The sequence below is a fragment of the Pseudophryne corroboree genome, chromosome 1, assembly GCF_028390025.1.
Source record: "Pseudophryne corroboree isolate aPseCor3 chromosome 1, aPseCor3.hap2, whole genome shotgun sequence".
Lineage (NCBI taxonomy): Eukaryota > Metazoa > Chordata > Amphibia > Anura > Myobatrachidae > Pseudophryne > Pseudophryne corroboree.
The window spans coordinates 52559744-52586025 of NC_086444.1; the positions used below are offsets into that span (position 1 = coordinate 52559744).

A 26282-nucleotide genomic window follows, 5' to 3' on the forward strand; every position below is an offset into this window, starting at 1 on the left:
GTAAAGAGGGGGACTGGCTGCCGCAATGTGTAAATAGGGGGCCTGGCTGCCGCAATGTGTAAAAAGGGGGACTGGCTGCCGCAATGTGTAAAGAGGGGGCCTGGCTGCCGCAATGTGTAAAAAGGGGGACTGGCTGCCGCAATGTGTAAAAAGGGGGACTGGCTGCCGCAATGTGTAAAGAGGGGGCCTGGCTGCCGCAATGTGTAAAAAGGGGGACTGGCTGCCGCAATGTGTAAAAAGGGGGACTGTCTGCTGTAATGTGTAAAAAGGGGGACGCTGTCTGCTGTAATGTATAAAAGGGGCTCTACCTGGTGTAGTGGCGCTCGCTACTGTGCAGCGTAATTTGAATAATGTAGACTACTGTGCACCGTAGTATGAATTGCTATTATTTTGTGGCCACGCCCCTTCCCCATGAAGCCACGCCCTATAAAGTTTTCGCGCACCTTCGGCGCGCACTGCCCCTATCTTACATGGGGGGGCGCCACTGCCGTTTCTTGCACACAGCGCTAAAATGCCTAGTTACGGCACTGGTGTATTGTATCATGCACGACTCCTCTGTCTCTGCGTCTCTCCTCTATCTCTTTATTGAACCGTTGTGTTCTCTATATACTGCCCTCCAACAAAATGGCCGACAACGTCGCCGCACAGGCGACACTATTGCGCCGATTGCCATAGAGTGCTCAGGCCCGCGGCGCCGTGCGTACGGGAGCGTGACGTCAGAGGGGCGAGTCCGCCAGCCTTCTGCGCCTGCGCACTCCGCCGCAGGAAGCCAGACTGATGCAACCGGCTGCCAGCAGCTGCTCTGTATGAGACATGGAGGAGATCAATGCGGGGACAGCGCAGCTGGGGATCGGTGAGAGATGGGACTGGGGACCGCTCAGAGCAGAGTGGGGCCTGTGTGTATGTGTGGGGGGCATACACAGCATTAATATCCCTGGTGTCAGTACTTGCAGGCTGTCATCACACTGTATGATGGTTGACATGTGTATAACATATAACATGTATGTGCCATGCCCTTGCCTGGCCGCCTGCTGCCATGCCCTTGCCTGGCCGCCTGCTGCCATGCACTGTGATAGCCATGTCACACATCCATGAGCACAATTGTCATATATTTATATTTACTGGGACAATGTAGTGTCTGTGTCCTCTGTCTGCAGAGCCATGTGCTGCCTCACCCAGCCCTACCTATATATATATATATATATATATATATATATATATATATATATATATATAAACACAGCTTCTATGGGTTCCTTCATTTACAGATTTACACTTTACTGCAGAATCCCCCCAACCTTGTTTCATCTTCCATTCCTGTATGTTGCTTACAGACCACCTGGCCTGTCGGTCCTCAGTCCTCTGGGACTATTGCAGTATGGCAATCAGCCATCTTCTACTGCAGTGTTGGCTTTCACCTTCTGGGTAGAATAGCCCATATAAAGGGTGAAACATGGCAGTCGCCGGTGCGCCTCCAGTTCTTTGTTAGTCCGTTACGTTTTTGCCACTTCTACATACTGGGAGTCACCCACAGTGATATATCGCTAGCGATTTATCATTGCTCCTATATGCGCTAGAACAACCCTCATACCACGCCATTCTAGGGAGCGACATAAAGGTTGCATCAGAACGGTCCGATGTATCGGTTGTCATCCGGTTCGCCGTACACTTGGCTCGATAGGCACAAAATCGCTAACGATACCGGTAGGTTTGATGTGCAGCACAGACTATCAGCGACGGTCGCCAGCGACCGGTGGGAGCACGCAATCATGCATACACACACACCGAGCGACGTAGGCGATATGTCGTCTTCCTGACATCTCTCCAGTGTGTACCCAGCTCAGTGATGGTTGTAAGTGGCCACTGTCCCTGTGGGAAGTATGGTGGCGGCAGCTGCGGCTATTGCGTATCATAGTGATAACCTTTTTATGTACGTTACCACGTATTGGTTGCTATACCAATGTGGCCACCAGTGTGCCAGCTTTGTGCCCTGTGTTTTGTGTTGTCTAATCATATGGTAATCTCAGGACATCACCATAAACAGTGATTTGTAACATGATGGGCCAGATGTACTAAGCCTGAAAAGTGATAAATATCACAGTGATAAAGTACCAGCCAATCGGCTCCTAACTGTCATTTTTCAAACACAGCCTGTGACATGACAGTTAGGAGCCGATTGGCTGGTGCTTTATCACAGTGATATTTATCCCTTTTCAGGCTTAGTACATCTCCCCCGATGTGTAGAAGTCACGCTATGATTTTTGTGCCACTCTGGGGAACCAATCAGCTTCTTATTGTCATTTCAAACACAGCCTGTAAAATGACAATTAGGAGCTGATTGGTTGGCACTTTATTTTTTTCCACTTTATCTCTCTCTAGGGTAATGGTTATTTATTGGCAAGTACACACGGAGGGCCTGATACTAAGTCACACATTTTGCAAATTTTAGCAAACTGGCATGCGCTTAACCATCTTTGTGTTCATTCTAGCACCCTGCACCTTTTGCAACCCATGCAGTTCCTCTTTCCTGCCTGGAGTGTCGATCTGGTGCTTCTGTCACACTCTGGTCTGTATCTCAGTGACATGATACAGACCAGAGTGTGATAAAAGCACCATAGCAGAAAACGACACCCCAGGCAGGAATGATAAACTGCATGGGTTGTGACAGCTGCAGGGTGCTAGAATGAACACTAGGCTTGGTGGAACTGCCTATACTACTGATGACAGCTGTGGGTGGGAAAACTGTGGGCGCTGCGACTATACGCAGGAAGCCACGTGGATACTGAGATTAGTATAAATCTGACTACTGCAGCTGTCTGCACTTGTTTCCCGCTTTGCATGCGGCTCAGATTCAGACCCTTAAAGCGTAGCCTGTAATCGCTCCTAATTCAAATCACTTACTGTGGGGAGGAGAATAGAGCTGGTGTCACACAAGCACTTCAAAGTGTTAAGCGTTTTGTAAAACGCTGACCGCAGCATTTTGTTTGGACCAGTGGTGAAGCGTTCCATGCAGACTCCTTTCGTTTGATACATTTGGTTTGTACAGATCATTGTCATCGTTCAATATAAAATGGAGATTGATGCTCTGCATTTTTGTAACACTGATATAATTGCTTTATTTATTAATTCATTTTTCTCTAACGTCCTAAGTGGATGCTGGGACTCCGTAAGGACCATGGGGAATAGCGGCTCCGCAGGAGACTGGGCACAAAAGTAAAAGCTTGAACTAGCTGGTGTGCACTGGCTCCTCCCCCTATGACCCTCCTCCAAGCCTCAGTTAGATTTTTGTGCCCGAACGAGAAGGGTGCATGCTAGGTGGCTCTCCTGAGCTGCTTAGAGTAAAAGTTTATTTTAGGTTTTTTATTTTCAGTGAGTCCTGCTGGCAACAGGCTCACTGCATCGTGGGACTAAGGGGAGAAGAAACGAACTCACCTGCGTGCAGAGTGGATTGGGTTTCTTAGGCTACTGGACATTAGCTCCAGAGGGACGATCACAGGTTCAGCCTGGATGGGTCCCGGAGCCGCGCCGCCGGCCCCCTTACAGAGCCAGAAGAACGAAGAGGTCCGGTGAAATCGGCGGCAGAAGACGTTCCTGTCTTCAACTAAGGTAGCGCACAGCACTGCAGCTGTGCGCCATTGCTCTCAGCACACTTCACACTCCGGTCACTGAGGGTGCAGGGCGCTGGGGGGGAGCGCCCTGAGACGCAATAAAAACAGAAATACCTTAGGATGGCAAAAGAAATACATCACATATAGCTCCTGGGCTATATGGATGTATTTAACCCCTGCCAGTTTTCCAGAAAAAAGCGGGAGATAAGGCCGTCGTGAAGGGGCGGAGCCTATCTCCTCAGCACACAAGCGCCATTTTTCCTCACAGTTCCGCTGGAAGGACGGCTCCCTGACTCTCCCCTGCAGTCCCTACAGAATCAGGGTAAAAACGAGAGAGGGGGGGCACTATTGGCAGCTAAATTATAAACAGCAGCTATAAAAGGGAGTAACACTTATATAAGGTTATCCCTATTGATATATATAGCGCTCTGGTGTGTGCTGGCAAACTCTCCCTCTGTCTCCCCAAAGGGCTAGTGGGGTCCTGTCCTCTATCAGAGCATTCCCTGTGTGTGTGCTGGGTGTCGGTACGATTGTGTCGACATGTATGAGGAGAAAAATGATGTGGAAGCAGAGCAATTGCCTGTATTAGTGATGTCACCCCCTAGGGAGTCGACACCTGACTGGATGGTTGTATTTAAAGAACTACGTGACAATGTCAGCACTTTACAAAAAACTGTTGACGACATGAGACAGCCGACAAATCAATTAGTGCCTGTCCAGGCGTCTCAGACACCGTCAGGGGCGATAAAACGCCCGTTACCTCAGTGGGTTGACACAGACCCAGACACGGATACTGAGTCCAGTGTCGACGGTGAGGAGACAAACGTAATGTCCAGTAGGGCCACACGTTACATGATCACGGCAATGAAGGAGGCATTGAACATTTCTGACACTACAAGTACCACAAAGAAGGGTATTATGTGGGGAGTGAAAAAACTACCAGTATCTTTTCCTGAGTCAGATGAATTAAATGAGGTGTGTGATAAAGCGTGGGTTTCCCCCGATAAAAAAGTGCTAATTTCTAATAAATTATTGGCACTATACCCTTTCCCGCCAGAGGTTAGGGCGCGTTGGGAAACACCCCCTAGAGTAGATAAAGCGCTCACACGTTTATCTAAACAAGTAGCGTTACCGTCTCCTGATACGGCCGCCCTCAAAGAACCAGCGGATAGAAGGCTGAAAAATATCCTGAAGGGTATATACACACATACTGGTGTTATACTGCGACCAGCAATCGCATCAGCCTGGATGTGCAGTGCTGGAGTTGCGTGGTCGGATTCCCTGACTGAAAATATTGATACCCTGGATAGGGACAGTATATTACTAACTATAGAGCATTTGAAGGATGCATTACTATATATGCGTGATGCACAGAGGGATATTTGCACCCTGGCATCAAGAGTGAGTGCTATGTCCATTTCTGCCAGAAGAGCGTTATGGACGCGACAGTGGTCAGGGGATGCGGATTCCAAACGACATATGGAAGTATTGCCGTTTAAAGGGGAGGAGTTATTTGGGGCCGGTCTATCGGACCTGGTGGCCACGGCAACGGCCGGAAAGTCCACCTTTTTACCCCAGGTCACCTCTCAGCAGAAAAAGACACCGTCTTTTCAAACTCAGTCCTTTCGTCCCCATAAGTACAGGCGGGCAAAAGGCCACTCATTTCTGCCCCGGGGCAGAGGAAGAGGAAAAAGACTGCACCAGGCAGCCTCTTCACAGGAGCAGAAGCCCTCTTCTGCTTCTGCCAAGTCTTCAGCATGACGCTGGGGCTTTACAAGCGGACTCGGACACGGTGGGGGCCCGTCTCAAAAATTTCAACGCGCAGTGGGCTCACTCGCAAGTGGACCCCTGGATTCTGCAGGTAGTATCACAGGGGTACAAACTGGAATTCGAGACGTCTCCCCCTCGCCGGTTCCTGAAGTCTGCTCTACCAAAGTCTCCCTCCGACAGGGAGGCAGTTTTGGAAGCCATTCACAAGCTGTATTCCCAGCAGGTGATAATCAAGGTACCTCTCCTACAACAGGGAAAGAGGTATTATTCCACGCTGTTTGTGGTACCGAAGCCGGACGGCTCGGTGAGACCAATTTTAAATCTAAAATCCTTGAACACTTACATAAAGAGGTTCAAATTCAAGATGGAGTCACTCAGAGCAGTGATAGCAAACCTGGAAGAAGGGGACTATATGTTGTCTCTGGACATCAAAGATGCTTATCTCCACGTCCCAATCTACCCTTCTCACCAAGGGTACCTCAGGTTTGTAGTACAAAACTGTCATTATCAGTTTCAGACGCTGCCGTTTGGATTGTCCACGGCACCTCGGGTCTTTACCAAGGTAATGGCCGAAATGATGATTCTTCTTCGAAGAAAAGGCGTTTTAATTATCCCTTACTTGGACGATCTCCTGATAAGGGCAAGGTCCAGGGAACAGTTAGAAGTCGGAGTAGCACTATCTCAGTTAGTGTTACGTCAGCACGGGTGGATTCTAAATATTCCAAAATCGCAGCTGATTCCAACGACACGTCTCCTGTTCCTAGGAATGATTCTGGACACAGTCCAGAAAAAGGTGTTTCTCCCAGAGGAGAAGGCCAGGGAGTTATCCGAGCTAGTCAGGAATCTCCTAAAACCAGGCCAGGTGTCAGTGCATCAGTGCACGAGGGTCCTGGGAAAAATGGTGGCTTCTTACGAAGCGATTCCATTCGGAAGATTCCATGCAAGAACGTTTCAGTGGGATCTTCTGGACAAATGGTCCGGATCGCATCTTCAGATGCATCAGCGGATAACCCTGTCGCCAAGGACAAGGGTGTCTCTTCTGTGGTGGCTGCAGAGTGCTCATCTACTAGAGGGCCGCAGATTCGGCATTCAGGATTGGATCCTGGTGACCACAGATGCCAGCCTGAGAGGCTGGGGAGCAGTCACACAGGGACAAAATTTCCAGGGCTTGTGGTCAAGCATGGAAACATCTCTTCATATAAACATTCTGGAACTAAGGGCCATTTACAATGCCCTAACTCAAGCAAAACCCCTGCTTCAGGGTCAGGCGGTATTGATCCAATCGGACAACATCACGTCAGTCGCCCACGTAAACAGACAGGGCGGCACCAGAAGCAGGAGGGCGATGGCAGAAGCTGCAAGGATTCTTCGCTGGGCGGAGAATCATGTGATAGCACTGTCAGCAGTGTTCATTCCGGGAGTGGACAACTGGGAAGCGGACTTCCTCAGCAGACACGACCTTCACCCGGGGGAGTGGGGACTTCATCCAGAAGTCTTCCAAGAGATGGTAAACCGTTGGGAAAAACCAAAGGTGGACATGATGGCGTCCCGTCTCAACAAAAAACTAGACAGATATTGCGCCAGGTCAAGGGACCCTCAGGCAATAGCGGTGGACGCTCTGGTAACACCATGGGTGTACCAGTCAGTGTATGTGTTCCCTCCTCTGCCTCTCATACCAAAAGTACTGAGAATCATAAAAAGGAGAGGAGTAAGAACTATACTCGTGGTTCCGGATTGGCCAAGAAGGACTTGGTACCCGGAACTTCAAGAGATGCTCACGGAGGACCCGTGGCCTCTACCTCTAAGAAAGGACCTGCTCCAGCAGGGACCTTGTCTGTTCCAAGACTTACCGCGGCTGCGTTTGACGGCATGGCGGTTGAATGCCGGATCCTGAAGGAAAAAGGCATTCCAGAAGAAGTCATCCCTACCCTGATAAAGGCCAGGAAGGATGTAACCGCGAAACATTATCACCGCATTTGGCGAAAATATGTTGCGTGGTGTGAGGCCAAAGAGGCCCCTACAGAGGAATTTCAACTGGGTCGCTTCCTACATTTCCTGCAAACAGGACTGTCTATGGGCCTAAAATTAGGGTCCATTAAGGTTCAAATTTCGGCCCTGTCGATTTTCTTCCAAAAAGAACTGGCTTCTGTGCCTGAAGTCCAGACGTTTGTCAAAGGGGTACTGCATATACAGCCTCCTTTTGTGCCCCCGGTGGCACCTTGGGATCTCAATGTGGTTTTGGGGTTCCTAAAATCACATTGGTTTGAACCACTCACCACTGTGGAATTAAAATATCTCACATGGAAGGTGGTAATGCTGTTAGCCCTGGCTTCAGCCAGGCGTGTCTCAGAATTGGCGGCTTTATCTTATAAAAGCCCTTACCTGATTTTTCACACGGATAGGGCAGAATTGAGGACTCGTCCTCAATTTCTCCCAAAGGTGGTTTCAGCGTTTCACGTGAACCAGCCTATTATGGTGCCTGCGGCTACTAGGGACTTGGAGGACTCCAAGTTACTGGACGTAGTCAGGGCCCTGAAAATATATATTTCCAGGACGGCTGGAGTCAGGAAATCTGACTCGCTGTTTATCCTGTATGCACCCAACAAGCTGGGTGCTCCAGCTTCTAAGCAGACGATTGCTCGTTGGATTTGTAGTACAATTCAGCTTGCACATTCTGTGGCAGGCCTGCCACAGCCAAAATCTGTAAAAGCCCATTCCACAAGGAAAGTGGGCTCATCTTGGGCGGCTGCCCGAGGGGTCTCGGCTTTACAACTTTGCCGAGCAGCTACTTGGTCAGGGGCAAACACGTTTGCTAAATTCTACAAATTTGATACCCTGGCTGAGGAGGACCTGGAGTTCTCTCATTCGGTGCTGCAGAGTCATCCGCACTCTCCCGCCCGTTTGGGAGCTTTGGTATAATCCCCATGGTCCTTACGGAGTCCCAGCATCCACTTAGGACGTTAGAGAAAATAAGAATTTACTTACCGATAATTCTATTTCTCATAGTCCGTAGTGGATGCTGGGTGCCCATCCCAAGTGCGGATTGTCTGCAACACTTGTATATAGTTATTGTTACAAAATTCGGGTTATTATGGTTGTGAGCCATCTTTTCAGAGGCTCCTTCGTTTATCATACTGTTAACTGGGTTCAGATCACAGGTTGTACGGTGTGATTGGTGTGGCTGGTATGAGTCTTACCCGGGATTCAATATCCTTCCTTATTATGTACGCTCGTCCGGGCACAGTATCCTAACTGAGGCTTGGAGGAGGGTCATAGGGGGAGGAGCCAGTGCACACCAGGTAGTTCAAGCTTTTACTTTTGTGCCCAGTCTCCTGCGGAGCCGCTATTCCCCATGGTCCTTACGGAGTCCCAGCATCCACTACGGACTATGAGAAATAGAATTATCGGTAAGTAAATTCTTATTATTAACAGTTTCCTATATATTAGCTCCGTTGCGCTTTACAATTGGAAACAGTGATAAACAAAACAGAGTAATAACAGTCCTAGAGGTAGGAGGGCCCTGTTCGCAAGCTTACAATCTATAGGGAAATAGGCATTGATACACAAGGATAGGCGCTATCTATTGCATAGTAGTCCACCAGATTGGAAAGGTTCTTGGTGGGATGTATGATAAGGTCGCACAGCAATGTTGGTCTGGGGTCAGGAGTACGGGATAGTATAGAGAGAGAAAATGTGAGGTTATGTGTGGACTGTAATGTGGGGATATAATCGGATAGGAAAGCTTATGAAAGTTATGTGGGTGGTTCCGGAGTTTACTAAGCTTGCCAGAAGAGATGAGTTTTCAGGGAACACTTGAAGGTTTGGAGACTAGAGGAGAGTCTTATTGTACGTGGTAGGACATTCCGCAGTGGGTGCAGCTCGAACAAAATTCTGCAATCATGCATGGGAGCAAGTAATGAGTGCAGATGAGAGACGCAGATCTTGTGCAGAGCGGAGAGCAGGGTCGTTTCTAACTAATTTGTCTCCCAGTGCGAGATTTAAAAATCCCCCCCCCCCCCCCATTCACATAAGAGAAAATGTGCCCCCCCCCCCATAGATATAAAGAGGAAAAGTATGCGCGTGTCGGCAAGGGGGCGTGACCTCGTTAAAATGGGTGTGGCTTTGTTAAGATGGGTGTGGCCTCATCTGATCTCATCATCACGGCCACCACAGGATAAAAAAATAAAAAAAAGTCCTCATTTTACACATTGCGGCAGGCACGCGACCCCATTTTACACAGCACGGCAGGCAAGTGTCCCCATTTTACACAGCACGGTAGGCAAGTGTCCCCATTTTACACAGCACGGTAGGCAAGTGTCCCCATTTTACACAGCACGCTAGGCAAGTGTCCCCATTTTACAAAGCACGGTAGGCAAGTGTCCCCATTTTACACAGCACGGTAGGCAAGTGTTCACATTTTATACATTGCGGCAGGAAAGTGTCCCCATTTCTCTGACGTCCTAGTGGATGCTGGGGACTCCGTAAGGACCATGGGGAATAAACGGGCTCCGCAGGAGACTGGGCACTCTATAGAAAGATTTAGGACTATCTGGTGTGCACTGGCTCCTCCCCTATGACCCTCCTCCAAGCCTCAGTTAGATTTCTGTGCCCGGCTGAGCTGGATGCACACTAGGGGCTCTCCTGAGCTCCTAGCAGAAAGTATAGTTTAGGTTTTTTATTTTACAGTGAGACCTGCTGGCAACAGGCTCACTGCAACGAGGGACTAAGGGGAGAAGAAGCGAACCTACCTAAGTGGTGGTAGCTTGGGCTTCTTAGGCTACTGGACACCATTAGCTCCAGAGGGATCAAACACAGGACCCGACCTCGTTGCCGTTCCCGGAGCCGCGCCGCCGTCCCCCTTACAGAGCCAGAAACAAGAAGGTGGTCCGGAAAATCGGCGGCTGAAGACTTCTGTCTTCTCCAAGGTAGCTCACAGCACTGCAGCTGTGCGCCATTGCTCCTCATGCACACCACACACTTCTGTCGCTGATGGGTGCAGGGCGCTGGGGGGGGGGCGCCCTGAGCAGCAATAATAACACCTTGGCTGGCAAAACTAACACCATATATAGCCCCAGAGGCTATATAGGTGTATATTAACCCCTGCCAGAAACGATAAAATAGCGGGAGAAAGCCTGCTGAAAAAAGGGCGGAGCCAACTCCCTCAGCACACTGGCGCCATTATTCCCTCACAGTTCCGCTGGAAGGAAGCTCCCTGGCTCTCCCCTGCAGTCCTGCACTACAGAAAGGGTAAAAAAGAGAGGGGGGGGCACAATTTAGGCGCAGTATATATATATATATATATATATATATATATATATATATATATATATAGGCAGCTATATGGGAAAACACTCTGTATAGTGATATCCCTGTGTTATATAGCGCCCTGGTGTGTGCTGGCATACTCTCCCTCTGTCTCCCCAAAGGGCTTTGTGGGGTCCTGTCCTCTGTAAGAGCATTCCCTGTGTGTCTGCTGTGTGTCGGTACTGCTGTGTCGACATGTATGATGAGGATAATGATGTGGAGGCGGAGCAAATGCCTGTGAATGTGATGTCACCCCCTGCGGGGTCGACACCAGTGTGGATGGACTTATGGAAGGAATTACGTGACAGTGTCAGCTCCTTACATAAAAGGTTTGACGACATAGGACAGCCGGCTACTCAGCTTGTGCCTGTCCAAGCGTCTCAAATGTCATCAGGGGCTGTAAAACGCCCGCTACCTCAGATGACAGATACAGATGTCGACACGGATACCGACTCCAGTGTCGACGATGATGAGACGAGTGTACCCTCCAATAGATCCACCCGTTATATGATTGAGGCTATGAAAAATGTATTACACGTTTCTGATGATACCCCAGGTACCACAAAAAAGGGTATTATGTTTGGTGAGAAAAAACTACCAGTAGTTTTTCCTGCATCTGACGAACTAAATGAGGTGTGTGAGGAAACGTGGACTTCCCCAGATAAGAAATTGATAATTTCTAAACGGTTAATGGCTGCGTACCCTTTCCCGCCAGAGGATAGGTCACGCTGGGAAATACCCCCTAGGGTAGATAAAGCGCTGACACGCTTATCAAAGAAGGTGGCACTACCGTCTCCGGATACGGCCGCCCTAAAAGAACCTGCTGATAGAAAGCAGGAAAGTACCCTAAAAGCTATATACACACACACTGGCATTATATTGAGACCCGCTATTGCATCAGCTTGGATGTGCAGTGCTGCTGCTGCGTGGTCAGACTCCCTGTCGGAAAACATTGATACCATGGATAGGGACAATATTTTGCTAACGATTGACCATATAAAAGACGCGGTCTTATACATGCGTGATGCACAGAGGGATATTTGCCGGCTGGCATCAAAAATAAGCGCTATGTCCATTGCCGCCAGACGGGGGTTATGGACTAGGCAATGGTCAGGTGATGCCGACTCCAAGCGGCACATGGAAGTTTTACCCTATAAAGGGGTGGAACTTTTTGGGGAAGGTCTTTCAGACCTCGATTCCACAGCTACTGCTGGGAAATCGACTTTTTTGCCACAGGCTACCCCACAGCAAAAGAAGGCACCGTATTTTCTCTATCGTCCTAGTGGATGCTGGGGTTCCTGAAAGGACCATGGGGAATAGCGGCTCCGCAGGAGACAGGGCACAAAAAGTAAAGCTTTAGGATCAGGTGGTGTGCACTGGCTCCTCCCCCTATGACCCTCCTCCAAGCCAGTTAGATTTTGTGCCCAGCCGAGAAGGCTGCAATCTAGGTGGCTCTCCTAAAGAGCTGCTTAGGAAAGTTTAGCTTAGGTTTTTTATTTTACAGTGAGTCCTGCTGGCAACAGGATCACTGCAACGAGGGACTTAGGGGAGAAGAAGTGAACTCACCTGCGTGCAGGATGGATTGGCTTCTTGGCTACTGGACATCAGCTCCAGAGGGACGATCACAGGTACAGCCTGGATGGTCACCGGAGCCTTGCCGCCGGCCCCCTTGCAGATGCTGAAGTAAGAAGAGGTCCAGAATCGGCGGCAGAAGACTCCTCAGTCTTCTAAAGGTAGCGCACAGCACTGCAGCTGTGCGCCATTTTCCTCTCAGCACACTTCACACGGCAGTCACTGAGGGTGCAGGGCGCTGGGAGGGGGGCGCCCTGGGAGGCAAATGAATACCTATTTTGGCTAAAAATACCTCACATATAGCCTCCGGAGGCTATATGGAGATATTTAACCCCTGCCAGAATCCGTTAAGAGCGGGAGACGAGGCCGCCCGAAAAAGGGGCGGGGCCTATCTCCTCAGCACACAGCGCCATTTTCCCTCACAGAAAGGCTGGAGGGAAGGCTCCCAGGCTCTCCCCTGCACTGCACTACAGAAACAGGGTTAAAACAGAGAGGGGGGGCACTAATTTGGCGATATGCTTATATATATATTAAGATGCTATAAGGGAAAACACTTATATAAGGTTGTCCCTATATAATTATAGCGTTTTTGGTGTGTGCTGGCAAACTCTCCCTCTGTCTCTCCAAAGGGCTAGTGGGTCCTGTCCTCTATCAGAGCATTCCCTGTGTGTGTGCTGTGTGTCGGTACGTGTGTGTCGACAGGTAGGAGGACGATGTTGGTGAGGAGGCGGAGCAATTGCCTGTAATGGTGATGTCACTCTCTAGGGAGTCGACACCGGAATGGATGGCTTATTTAGGAAATTACGTGATAATGTCAACACGCTGCAAGGTCGGTTGACGACATGAGACGGCCGACAAACAATTAGTACGGTCCAGACGTCTCAAAAACACCGTCAAGGGTTTTAAAACGCCCGTTTACTTTAGTCGGTCGACACAGACACAGACAGGGACACTGAATCCAGTGTCGACGGTGAATAAACAAACGTATTCCTTATTAGGGCCACACGTTAAAGGCAATGAAGGAGGTGTTACGTATTTCTGATACTACAAGTACCACAAAAGAGGGTATTATGTGGGATGTGAAAAAACTACCATAGTTTTTCCTGAATCAGATAAATTAAATAAAGTGTGTGATGATGCGTGGGTTCCCCCCGATAGAAAATTATGGGCGGTATACCCTTTCCCGCCAGAAGTTAGGGCGCGTTGGGAAACACCCCTTAAGGTGGATAAGGCGCTCACACGCTTATCAAAACAAGTGGCGGTACCGTCTATAGATAGGGCCGTCCTCAAGGACCAGCTGACAAGGCTGGAAAATATAATAAAAAGTATATACACACATACTGGTGTTATACTGCGGCCAGCGATCGCCTCAGCCTGGATGTGCAGAGCTAGGGTGGCTTGGTCGGATTCCCTGACTAAAAATATTGATACCCTTGACAGGGACAGTATTTTATTGACTATAGAGCATTTCTATATATGCGAGATGCACAGAGGGATATTTGCACTCTGGCATCATGAATAAACGCGATGTCCATAACTGCCAGAAGATGTTATGGACACGACAGTGGTCAGGTGATGCAGATTCCAAACGGCACAGTATGGCCGTATAAAGGAAGAGGACTTGTTTGGGGTCGGTCCATCGGACCTGGTGGTCACGGCAACTGCTGGAAAATCCACCGTTTTTTACCCTAAGTCACATCTCTGCAGAAAAAGACACCGTCTTTTCAGCCTCAGTCCTCTCGTCCCTATAAGATCATATCTGCCCAGGGATAGAGGAAAGGGAAGAAGACTGCAACAGGCAGCCTATTCCCAGGAACAGAAGCGTTCCACCGCGTCTGACAAGTTCTCAGCATGGCGCTGAGACCGTACAGGACCCCTGGATCCTACATGTAGTATCCCGGGGGTACAGATGGGAATGTCGAGACGTTTCCCCTTCGCAGGCTCCTGAAGTCTGCTTTACCAAGTCTCCCTCCGACAAGGAGGTAGTATGGGAAAAAATTCACAAGCTGTGTTCCCAGCAGGTGACAATTAAATTACCCCTCCTACTACAGAAAAGGGGTATTATTCCACACTATATTGTGGTACTGAAGCCAGAAGGCTAGGTGAGACTTATTCTAAAAAAATTTTTTTTTGAACACTTACAAAGGTTCAAATTAAGATGAAGTCACTCAGAGCAGTGATAACGAACCAGGAAGAAGGGGACTATATAGTGTCCCGGGACATCAGGGATGCTTACCTCTATGTCCCAAATTTGCCCTTCTCACTAAGGGTACCTCAGGTTCGTGGTGCAGAACTGTCACTATCCGTTTCAGACGCTGCCGTTTGGATTGTCCACGGCACCCCGGGGTCTTTACCAAGGTAATGGCCGAATTGATGATTCTTCTTCGAAGAAAAGGCGTCTTAATTATCCCTTACTTGGACGATCTCCTGATAGGGGCATAGTCCAGGGAACAGTTGGAGGTCGGAGTAGCACTATCTCGGATACTGCTACAATCAGCACGGGTGGATTCTAAATATTCCAAAATCGCAGCTGATCCCGACGACACGTCTGCTGTGCCTAGGGATGATTCTGGACACAGTCCAGAAAAAGGTGTTTCTCCCGGAAGAGAAAGCCAGGGAGTTATCCGAGCAAGTCAGGAACCTCCTAAAAACAGTGCATCATTGCACAAGGGTCCTGGTAAAAATGGTGGCTTCCTACGAAGCAATTCCATTCGGCAGATTTCACGTAAGAACTTTTCAGTGGGATCTGCTGGACAAATGGTCCGGATCGCATCTTCAGATGCATCAGCGGATAACCCAATATCCAAGGACAAGGGTGTCTCTCCTGTGGTGGTTATAGAGTGCTCATCTTCTAGAGGGCCGCAGATTCGGCATTCAGGATTGGATGCTGGTAACCACGGAGCCCAGCCTGAGAGGCTGGGGAGCAGTCACACAAGGGAAAAATTTCCAGGGAGTGTGATCAAGTATGGAGACTTTTCTCCACATAAATATACTGGAGCTAAGGGTAAATTTATAATGCTCTAAGCTTAGCAAGACCTCTGCTTCAAGGTCAGCCGGTATTGATCCAGTGGGAAAAACATCACGGCAGTCGCCCACGTAAACAGACAGGGCGACACAAGAAGCAGGAGGGCAATGGCAGAAACTGCAAGGACTTTTCGCTGGGCGGAAAATCATGTGATAACACTGTCAGCAGTTTTTCATCCCGGGAATGGAAACTGGGAAGCAGACTTCCTCAGCACGACCTCCACCCGGGAGAGTGGAAACTTCATTGAGAAGTTTTTTCCACATGATTGTAAACCGTTGGGAAATACCAAAGGTGGACATGATGGCGTCCCGTCTGAACAAAAAACGGGACAGGTATTGCGCCAGGTCAAGGGACCCTCAGGCAATAGATGTGGACGTTCTGGTAACACCGTGGGTGTACCAGTCGGTGTATGTGTTCCCTCCTCTGCTTCTCATACCTAAGGTGCTGAGAATTATAAGACGTAGAGGAGTAAGAACTATACTCATGGCTCCGGATTGGCCAAGAAGGACTTGGTACCCGGAACTTCAAGAGATGCTTACAGAGGTCTTATGGCCTCTGCCGCTAAGAAGGGACTTGCTTCAGCAAGTACCATGTCTGTTCCAAGACTTACCGCAGCTGCGTTTGTCGGCATGGCGATGGAAAGCCGGATCCTAAGGGAAAAAAGGCATTCCGGAAGAGGTCATTCCTACCCTGGTCAAAGCCAGAAAGGAGGTGACCGCACAACATTATCACCACGTGTGGCGAAAATTTGTTGCGTGGTGTGAGGCCAGGAAGGCCCCACAAAGAAATTTCAACTCGGTCGTTTCCTGCATTTCCTGCAAACAGGAGTGTCTATGGGCCTCAAATTGGGGTCCATTAAGGTTCAAATTCGGCCCTGTAAATTTTCTTCCAGAAAGAATTGGCTTCAGTTCCTGAAGTCCAGAAGTTTGTCAAGGGAGTATTGCATATACAAACCCCTTTTTTGTGCCTCCAGTGGCACTGTGGGATCTCAACGTAGTTCTGGGATTTCTCAAATCACATTGGTTTAAAACCAGTCAAATATGTGGATTTGCAGCATCTCACATAAAAAGTGACCATGCTCTTGGTCCTGGCCTGGACCAGGCGAGTGTCAAATTGGTGGTTTTTTCTCAAAAAAGCCCATATCTGTTTGTCCATTCGGACAGGGCAGAGCTGCGGACTCGTCCCCAGTTCTCTCCCTAAGGTGGTGTCAGTGTTTCACCTGAACCAGCTTATTGTGGTGCCTTGCACCTACTAGGGACTTGGAGGACTCCAAGTTGCTAGAAGTTGTCAGGGCCCTGAAAATATATTCCAGGACAGCTGGAGTCAGAAAATCTGACTCGCTGTTTATACTGTATGCACCCAACAAGTTGGGTGCGCCTGCTTCTAAGCAGTCGATTGCTCGTTGGATTTGTAACACAATTCAACTTGCACATTCTGAGGCAGGCCTGCCACAGTCTAAATCGGTTAAGGCCCATTCCACAAGGAAGGTGGGCTCATCTTGGGCGGCTGCCCGAGAGGTCTCGGCATTACAACTCTGCCGAGCAGCTACGTGGTCAGGGGAGAACACGTTTGTAAAATTCTACAAATTTGATATCCTGGCAAAAGAGGACCTGGAGTTCTCTCATTCGGTGCTGCAGAGTCATCCGCACTCTCCCGCCCGTTTGGGAGCTTTGGTATAATCCCCATGGTCCTTTCAGGAACCCCAGCATCCACTAGGACGATAGAGAAAATAAGAATTTACTTACCGATAATTCTATTTCTCGGAGTCCGTAGTGGATGCTGGGCGCCCATCCCAAGTGCGGATTATCTGCAATACTTGTACATAGTTACAAAAATCGGGTTATTATTGTTGTGAGCCATCTTTTCAGAGGCTCCGCTGTTATCATACTGTTAACTGGGTTTAGATCACAAGTTGTACGGTGTGATTGGTGTGGCTGGTATGAGTCTTACCCGGGATTCAAAATTCCTCCCTTATTGTGTACGCTCGTCCGGGCACAGTACCTAACTGGCTTGGAGGAGGGTCATAGGGGGAGGAGCCAGTGCACACCACCTGATCCTAAAGCTTTACTTTTTGTGCCCTGTCTCCTGCGGAGCCGCTATTCCCCATGGTCCTTTCAGGAACCCCAGCATCCACTACGGACTCCGAGAAATAGAATTATCGGTAAGTAAATTCTTATTATCAAGTACAGTCCTTTCGGCCCCAGAAAAATAAGCGGGCTAGAGGCTCATCCTTTCTGCCGAGGGGCAGAGGAAGGGGGAAAAAGCTGCAGCACACAGCTAGTTCCCAGGAGCAGAAGTCCTCCCCTGCGTCCGGTAAGTCCACAGCATGACGCTGGGGCTGCTCAGGCGGAATCGGGAACGGTGGGGGCACGTCTCAGGTTTTTCAGCACACAGTGGGCTCTCTCACAAGTGGATCCCTGGGTCCTTCAAGTAGTATCTCAGGGGTACAGGCTGGAATTCGAGACGTCTCCCCCCCCGCCGTTTCCTAAAATCTGCCTTGCCGGCAACTCCCTCTGCCAGGGAGGCAGTGTTGGTGGCTATTCAAAAACTGTATTCACAGAAAGTGATTGTCAAAGTACCCCTCCTTCAGCAAGGAAAGGGTTACTACTCCACAATGTTTGTGGTACCGAAACCGGACGGTTCGGTGAGACCCATCTTAAATTTAAAAGCCTTGAACACTTATATCAAAAGGTTCAAGTTCAAGATGGAATCTCTCAGGGCGGTTATTGCGAGCCTGGAGGAGGGGGATTACATGGTATCCCTGGACATCAAGGATGCGTACCTGCATGTCCCCATTTACCCTCCGCACCAGGAGTACCTCAGATTTGTGGTACAGGACTGTCACTATCAGTTCCAGACGCTGCCATTTGGGTTATCCACGGCACCGAGGGTCTTTACCAAGGTAATGGCCGAAATGATAATACTCCTTCGCAAGAAGGGAGTTTTAATTATCCCATACTTGGACGATCTCCTGATAAAGGCGAGGTCCAAAGAACAGTTGATGGTGGGGGTGGCACTTTCTCAGGAAGTGCTACAACAGCACGGCTGGATTCTAAACATTCCAAAGTCACAGCTGGTCCCGACGACACGTCTTCTGTTCCTGGGAATGATTCTGGACACAGACCAGAAAAGAGTGTTTCTTCCACTGGAAAAAGCCGAGGAATTGTCATCTCTGGTCAGAGACATCCTAAAACCAGGAAAAGTGTCGGTACATCAATGCACACGAGTCCTGGGAAAAATGGTAGCTTCATACGAAGCAATTCCATTCGGAAGGTTCCACGCAAGGACGTTCCAGTGGGACCTGTTGGACAAATGGTCCGGGTCCCATCTCCAGATGCAACAGCGGATAACCCTATCGGCCAGATCCAGGGTGTCGCTGCTGTGGTGGCTGCAGAGGGCTCATCTACTAGAGGGCCGCAGATTCGGAATACAGGACTGGGTCCTGGTGACCACGGATGCCAGCCTTCGGGGCTGGGGGGCAGTCACAAAGGGAAGAAATTTCCAAGGACTGTGGTCAAATCAGGAGATTTCTCTTCACATAAATATCCTGGAGCTAAGGGCCATTTACAATGCCCTAAGCCAGGCAAGACCCCTGCTTCAAAACCAGCCGGTACTGATCCAGTCAGACAACATCACGGCGGTCGCCCATGTAAACAGACAGGGTGGCACGAGAAGCAGGATGGCGATGGCAGAAGCCACAAGGATTCTCAGATGGGCAGAGAATCATGTGTTAGCACTGACGGCAGTGTTCATTCCGGGAGTGGACAACTGGGAAGCAGACTTCCTCAGCAGGCACGACCTCCACCCGGGAGAATGGGGACTTCATCCAGAAGTCTTCCAAATGCTGGTCAACCGGTGGGAAAAACCACAGGTAGACATGATGGCGTCCCGCCTCAACAAGAAGTTGAAAAGATATTGCGCCCTGTCAAGAGACCCTCAGGCGATAGCGGTGGACGCTCTAGTGACACCATGGGTGTACCAGTCGGTTTATGTGTTTCCTCCTCTACCTCTCATACCCAAGGTACTGAGAATAATAAGAAGGCGAGGAGTGAAAACCATACTCGTGGTTCCGGATTGGCCAAGAAGAGCTTGGTACCCGGAACTTCAAGAGATGCTTACAGAGGACCCTTGGCCTCTGCCGCTCAGACAAGACCTGCTGCAGCAGGGACCCTGTCTGTTCCAAGACTTACCGCGGCTGCGTTTGACGGCATGGCGGTTGAACACCGGATCCTGAAGGAAAAGGGTATTCCGGAGGAAGTCATCCCTACCCTGATCAAAGCCAGGAAGGATGTCACCGCAAGACATTATCACCGCATTTGGCGAAAATATGTTGCTTGGTGTGAGGCCATGAAGGCCCCGACGGAGGAATTTCAACTGGGTCGATTCCTGCACTTCCTGCAAGCAGGGGTGACGTTGGGCCTCAAATTGGGGTCCATCAAGGTCCAGATTTCGGCTCTGTCGATTTTCTTCCAAAAAGAACTGGCTTCACTGCCCGAAGTTCAGACTTTTGTCAAAGGAGTACTGCATATTCAGCCTCCTTTTGTGCCCCCAGTGGCACCTTGGGATCTCAATGTGGTTTTGGCATTCCTGAAATCACATTGGTTCGAACCACTTAAGACTGTGGATTTAAAATATCTCACGTGGAAAGTGGTCATGCTGTTGGCCCTGGCGTCGGCCAGGCGGGTTTCAGAATTGGCGGCTTGTCTTGTAAAAGCTCTTATCTGATTTTCCATATGGATAGGGCAGAATTGAGGACTCGTCCTCAGTTTCTCCCAAAGGTGGTCTCAGCTTTTCACTTGAACCAACCTATTGTGGTGCCTGCGGCTACTAGGGACTTGGAGGATTCCAAGTTGCTGGACGTAGTCAGGGCCCTAAAAATGTATATTTCCAGGACGGCTGGAGTCAGAAAGACTGACTCGCTGTTTATCCTGCATGCACCCACCAAGCTTGGTGCTCCTGCTTCTAAGCAGTCTATTGCGCGCTGGATTTGTAGCACTATTCAGCTGGCGCATTCTGCGGTAGGCTTACCGCAGCCTAAATCTGTAAAAGCCCATTCCACACGGAAGGTGGGCTCATCTTGGGCGGCTGCCAGAGGGGTCTCGGCTTTACAACTTTGCCGAGCAGCTACTTGGTCGGGGGCAAACACGTTTGCAAAATTCTACAAATTTGATACCCTGGCTGAGGAGGACCTGGAATTCTCTCATTCGGTGCTGCAGAGTCATCCGCACTCTCCCGCCCGTTTGGGAGCTTTGGTATAATCCCCATGGTCCTTACGGAGTCCCCAGCATCCACTAGGACGTCAGAGAAAATAAGAATTTACTCACCGGTAATTCTATTTCTCGTAGTCCGTAGTGGATGCTGGGCGCCCATCCCAAGTGCGGATTGTCTGCAATACTTGTACATAGTTATTGTTACAAATATCGGGTTTTGTTGTGAGCCATCTCTTCAGAGGCTCCAGTTGTTATCATACTGTTAACCGGGGTTCCTATCACGTGTTACATGGTGTGATTGGTGTGGCTGGTATGAGTCTTACCCGGGATTCAAAAATCCTTCCTTATTGTGTCAGCTCTTCCGGGCACAGTTCCTAACTGAGGCTTGGAGGAGGGTCATAGGGGGAGGAGCCAGTGCACACCAGATAGTCCTAAATCTTTCTATAGAGTGCCCAGTCTCCTGCGGAGCCCGTCTATTCCCCATGGTCCTTACGGAGTCCCCAGCATCCACTACGGACTACGAGAAATAGAATTACCGGTAAATAAATTCTTATTTTTACACATTGCGGCAGGCACGTGCCCCCATTTTACACAGTACGGCAGGAAAGTGTCCCCATTTTACACATAGCATCAGGAAAGTGTCCCCATTTTACACATTGCGGCAGGAAAGTGTCCCCATTTTACACATTGCGGCAGGAAAGTGTCCCCATTTTACACATTGCGGCAGGCACGTGCCCCCATTTTACACAGTACGGCAGGCACGTGCCCCCATTTTACACATTGCGGCAGGAAAGTGTCCCCATTTTACACATTGCGGCAGGAAAGTGTCCCCATTTTACACATTGCGGCAGGAAAGTGTCCCCATTTTACACATTGCGGCAGGAAAGTGTCCCCATTTTACACATTGCGGCAGGAAAGTGTCCCCATTTTACACATTGCGGCAGGAAAGTGTCCCCGTTTTACACATTGCGGCAGGAAAGTGTCCCCATTTTACACAGTACGCTGGCAAGTGTCCCCATTTTACACATTCCGGCAGACAGGTGTCCCCATTTTACACATTCCGGCAAACAAGTGTCCCCATTTTACACATTCCAGCAGACAGGTGTCCCCATTTTACACAGTACGGCAGGTGGTGGTGGGGGGGAGGGATAGAGAGAGAAGGAGAGGGGCTGACTTACATTTGAAGCGGTTCTTCCCGCTCTTCAGCCGCCTCTCCCTCGTCTGCGCAGCGCTGGCTGTCTTGACTCCCCCTTCTCCCTCCTCCCGAGTGCCCAGCTCGGGGGGCGGGGTTTCGCGGAATGACGCCAATGCGTCGTGACGTCACGACGCAAACGCGTCATTCCGCGAAATCCCACCCCCCGAGCTGGGCACTCGGGAGGAGAGGGGAGGGGGGTTTGAAAGTGCTCAGGAAGTGCCGCGGCGGGCGCCCCGTGCGGTTGCACGGCTCGCCCGCCGCAAGAAACGGCACTGGCGGAGAGGTCGGGTAGGGAGATATTTTGAGATAAGAGAAGAGATGTACGTTGGTGTAGTTTGGTTAATGGCCTTGTGTGTGAGTAAAAGTATTTTATATTGAGTACGGGAGAATACAGGTAACCAATGGAGGGACTGACAGAGTTTAATAATTCTGTGTGAGTGATACTGAAGCTGGAAAAGTGTCACACTTGTCATTACATCCTGAGGAAATCTGTAAGTGTAGCAATGTGTAATAGTTGTATGAACATAAGGTAAATCTCACAAGGGTGTACAAAAGTAGACGGTCTGCCAAGTGCATTCAGAAAGTTTAAGTGGGGTATAGATGTGTGCCAGAGATGTGTGCTGAGCGAGGGGGGGGAACCGCTTACTTCACCCAGCGGTGAAATGAGCGTTCTGACTAGATTTGGCATGCATGCAGGCCAATTTAGAGTCAGCGATAGCGATTCACAGGGCCGCACATCACTATTGCTGGGGGGGCATACACATGGAGAGATCCGTGCTTAATTTCTAAGCACATCTCTCCGTGTGTATCCCCCTTTACACTTTGCCATCACCAAGATTGCCAGTTTTCCTTTGCACACCATAGCGGTGCTCATGACATTTGCAGATGTTGGGATACCATATTCTTCTGATGAGACAGCTTATTAAATACCTCCTAAAAGGAAGATTAGTCACCAGATTGTGCAAGAGCCCCGCTGGTTCCGTCTTCACCACGTATGTCTGGTGTGAAACATCATTGGGGTTGATTGAATTCGGCAATTTATGAATAGCGCCGTGCAGTGGCGTAACTAGAAATTTTTCTCCCCCAAGCCAAAAAATCCTTCGGCGCCCCCCCCCCCCCATACACCCCGTAATTGGCACTAGCAAAAGTAGAAAAATGCGCGCGCCGCAGGCGCGCGCTGGCAAAAAGGGGGTGTGGCTTTGTCGGAATGGGCGTGGCATTGCGTGGAGGGCGTGGCATTGCAGGAAAAGACTACCGTATACCCCAGTTTTGCAACCTGCACGCCCAGACGTTGGCCACCACAGGAAAGAAAAATAATCCTGATTCATGCCCCTTACATTATTTGTCATTTTTCCTCCTTATAGTAATGCCCAGTATACATTATTCCACATACTGCAATGGCCCTTAGACATTATTCCACACACAATCAGTGATCGCGCTGAGCCCAAAAAAAAGTGGGTCCCAGGGACCCTTCACTTTTAAAAATTGGGGTCCTACCGGTCTTTTTCTGGGTCCCATCGGAATGAAGGTTCTTATTAATTTTAATCTTGTTTGGACACTACAAAAGTGTTGCAAGATGGGGGGGATGGGGGTGACAATGCTGCTGGGCTGTGTAGCATGCAGGACACCCTGCACCAGAGCTGTAACTAGACATTTTGGTGCCCTTAGGCAGAAAGTGAATTGGTGTTAGACCATAAAGAACAGGTAGTGCGCGCCGTAGGCGCGCTGCAAAATTTTAGGGGCGTGGCTTCATAGGGAAGGGGCGTGACCACATAATAGTGTCAATTCACATTACACCACACAGTAGTGGCGCTTATACACATTGCACCAGGTAGAACCTCCTATGCACACTGATCCAGGTAGATCACGTCATACACTTTGCTCCAGGTACAGCACGTCATACACTTTGCACCAGGTACAGCACGTCATACACTTTGCACCAGGTACAGCACGTCATACACTTTGCACCAGGTACAGCACGTCATACACTTTGCACCAGGTACAGCACGTCATACACTTTGCACCAGGTACAGCACGTTATCATACACATTGCCGCTAGGTAGAGCACGTTATCATACACAGTGCGCCAGGTAGAACACGTTATACACACTGCGCCAGGTAGAGCATGTTATCATACACATTGCGCCAGGTAGAGCATGTTATCATACACATTGCCGCTAGGTAGAGCAAGTTATCATACACATTGCATCAGGTAGAACACGTTATTATACACATTGCGCCAGGTAGAACACGTTATCATACACATTGCGCCAGGTAGAACACGTTATCATACACATTGCGCCAGGTAGAGCACGTTATCATACACATTGCGCCAGGTAGAACACGTTATTATACACATTGCGCCAGGTAGAACACGTTATTATACACATTGCGCCAGGTAGAACACGTTATTATACACAATGCGCCTGGTAGAGCACTGAGGCACATTGCAGTAACCACTCACTTATCACCTCCAGTTGCACGAAGGGGCCGTTTGACACAAGTGGTTCCGCCCCCAGCAGCAACTCACTGACACTCACCATTTTTTCTGACAGCACAGTGCAGTGAGTGCACTGGCACAAGTAGCCAGCCTGCGCCTGTAGTAGCCGCAGCCTGGAGGAGCTCTATGTGAAATCGCAAGCAGAGGCTGTTCTCTGGCAAGAAGGAGCTCGTCCAATCGCTTCCCCTGACGGGCTGGCCACTGCTAAATATACCGATAATCAGTTCCAACTGTGTAAAGTAGTGGAGCCCCAGGTGCAATGGGAAAGTCAGTGTCACTGCACAGCTGTACTGATTACTGGTATATTTAGCAGTGGCCAGCCCGTCAGGGGAAGCGATCGGAGGAGCTCCTTCTTGCCAGCCGCTGCTTGCGATTTCACAGATAGCTCCTTCAAGCTGCGCCGGCTGGCTACTTGTGCCAGTGCACTCACTGCACTGTGCTGTCAGAAAAATGGTGTCAGTGAGGCCCTGACACTCTGAGCGGCCTCACATTGCACACACGGAGCTTGCAGCCCCCGGACATCCCGCATCTGCACCAGCTACTCCAGGTGAAGCGGGGCGATGCAGCACTGTCTACTGCTTACCTACAGCGGGAGCTGCGCAGCCCGGCCGGCTCCTGCTGGAAGGTAGTTGTCGGGTCTCGGTGGGGCGTTGAGCGGGTCCCGGGTAGGGGGGTGGCGGCGGGCAGATCCGGAGCTGTACTCCCAGTCGCAGAGGAGGGTGCTGGCGGGAGAGCGGCAGTGGAGCCGGATGAGCGGGGCCAGTCTGTCAGCCCTGCAGCACAGATTCATGTGCTGGCGGGGAGCAGGATTCAAAGCGGGAGATGCTGCAGGCTGTAATTGGATGGAGACTACAGGAGGTGATTGGCCGAGGAAACAGCCAGTCACCTCCTGCATTCCGCTGACAGGCTCAACACATGCAAACACATATTCAGATGAGCGCGTCCGTTATACATTATGCTACACACTGCAATGCCCCTGATACATTATAGCACATACAATGTCTGTGACACAGTATGACACACACCACAATGATCCTGAGACATTATACCACATACCACAATGCCCGTGACATAGTATGCAACACACCGTAATGCCAGATACATTATGACACACACTGCAATGTCCGTGATACATTATGCCACACACCGTAATGCCCATTACACATTTAAGTTCTACAGTAAGGCTTCTAATTACTTTTAAATTACCTGCTCGTTGCCAGGGGTTTCATGCTCTTGGTTCCATGCACGGTGCCAGGATGTCATGCTCGTTGCCAGGGGTTTCATGCACTGGGTGTCATGCTCATTGCTAGGGGGTAGTGCTTGTTGCTAGGGCCGTGCTCCCAGTGCCACATATGCTCCCAGTGCCAGATATTCCCCCACAGTGCCAGGTATATGCACCCAGTGCCAGATATTCCTCCACAGTGCCAGGTATATGCACCCAGTGCCAGATATTCCCCCACAGTGCCTGCTTCCCCCCCCCCCAGTGCCAGGTATATGCCCCCCCAGTCCCGGGTATATGCCCCCCCAGTGCCGGGTATATGCCCCCCCAGTGCCAGGTATATTCCCCCAGTGCCAGGTATATGCCCCCCCAGTGCCAGCTATATGCCCCCAGTGCCAGGTATATGCCCCCCCAGTGCCAGATATTCTCCCACAGTGCCAGATATTCCCCCCCAGTGCCAGGTATATGCCCCCAGTGCCAGGTATATGCCCCCAGTGCCAGGTATATGCCCCCAGTGCCAGGTATATGCCCCCAGTGCCAGGTACATGCCCCCAGTGCCAGTTATATGCCCCCAGTGCCAGATATTCCCCCCCAGTGCCTGCTTCCCCCCCAGTGCCAGGTATATGCCCCCAGTGCCGGGTATCTGCCCCCCCAGTGCCAGGTATATGCCCCCAGTGCCGGGTATATGTCCCCCCAGTGCCAGGTATATGCCCCCAGTGCCAGGTATATGCCCCCAGTGCCAGGTATATGCCCCCAGTGCCAGGTATATGCCCCCAGTGCCAGGTATATGCCCCCAGTGCCAGGTACATGCCTCCAGTGTCGGGTATAAGCCCCCCCAGTGCCAGGTATAAGCCCCCCCAGTGCCGGGTATATGCCCCC

General features: G+C 50.1%; 1 protein-coding gene across 1 annotated transcript in view; it reads left to right on the forward strand.

Annotated features, from left to right (window-relative positions):
* The first annotated feature begins 718 nt into the window (after positions 1-718).
* Positions 719-26282, forward strand: part of NARS1 (asparaginyl-tRNA synthetase 1) — a 64256-nt gene continuing 38692 nt past the window's right edge. The window contains exon 1 of the mRNA XM_063959629.1: positions 719-853. Within this exon, the coding sequence (XP_063815699.1) occupies positions 814-853 (40 nt within the window). The 5' untranslated portion in view covers positions 719-813. The remainder of the gene's footprint in view (positions 854-26282) is intronic.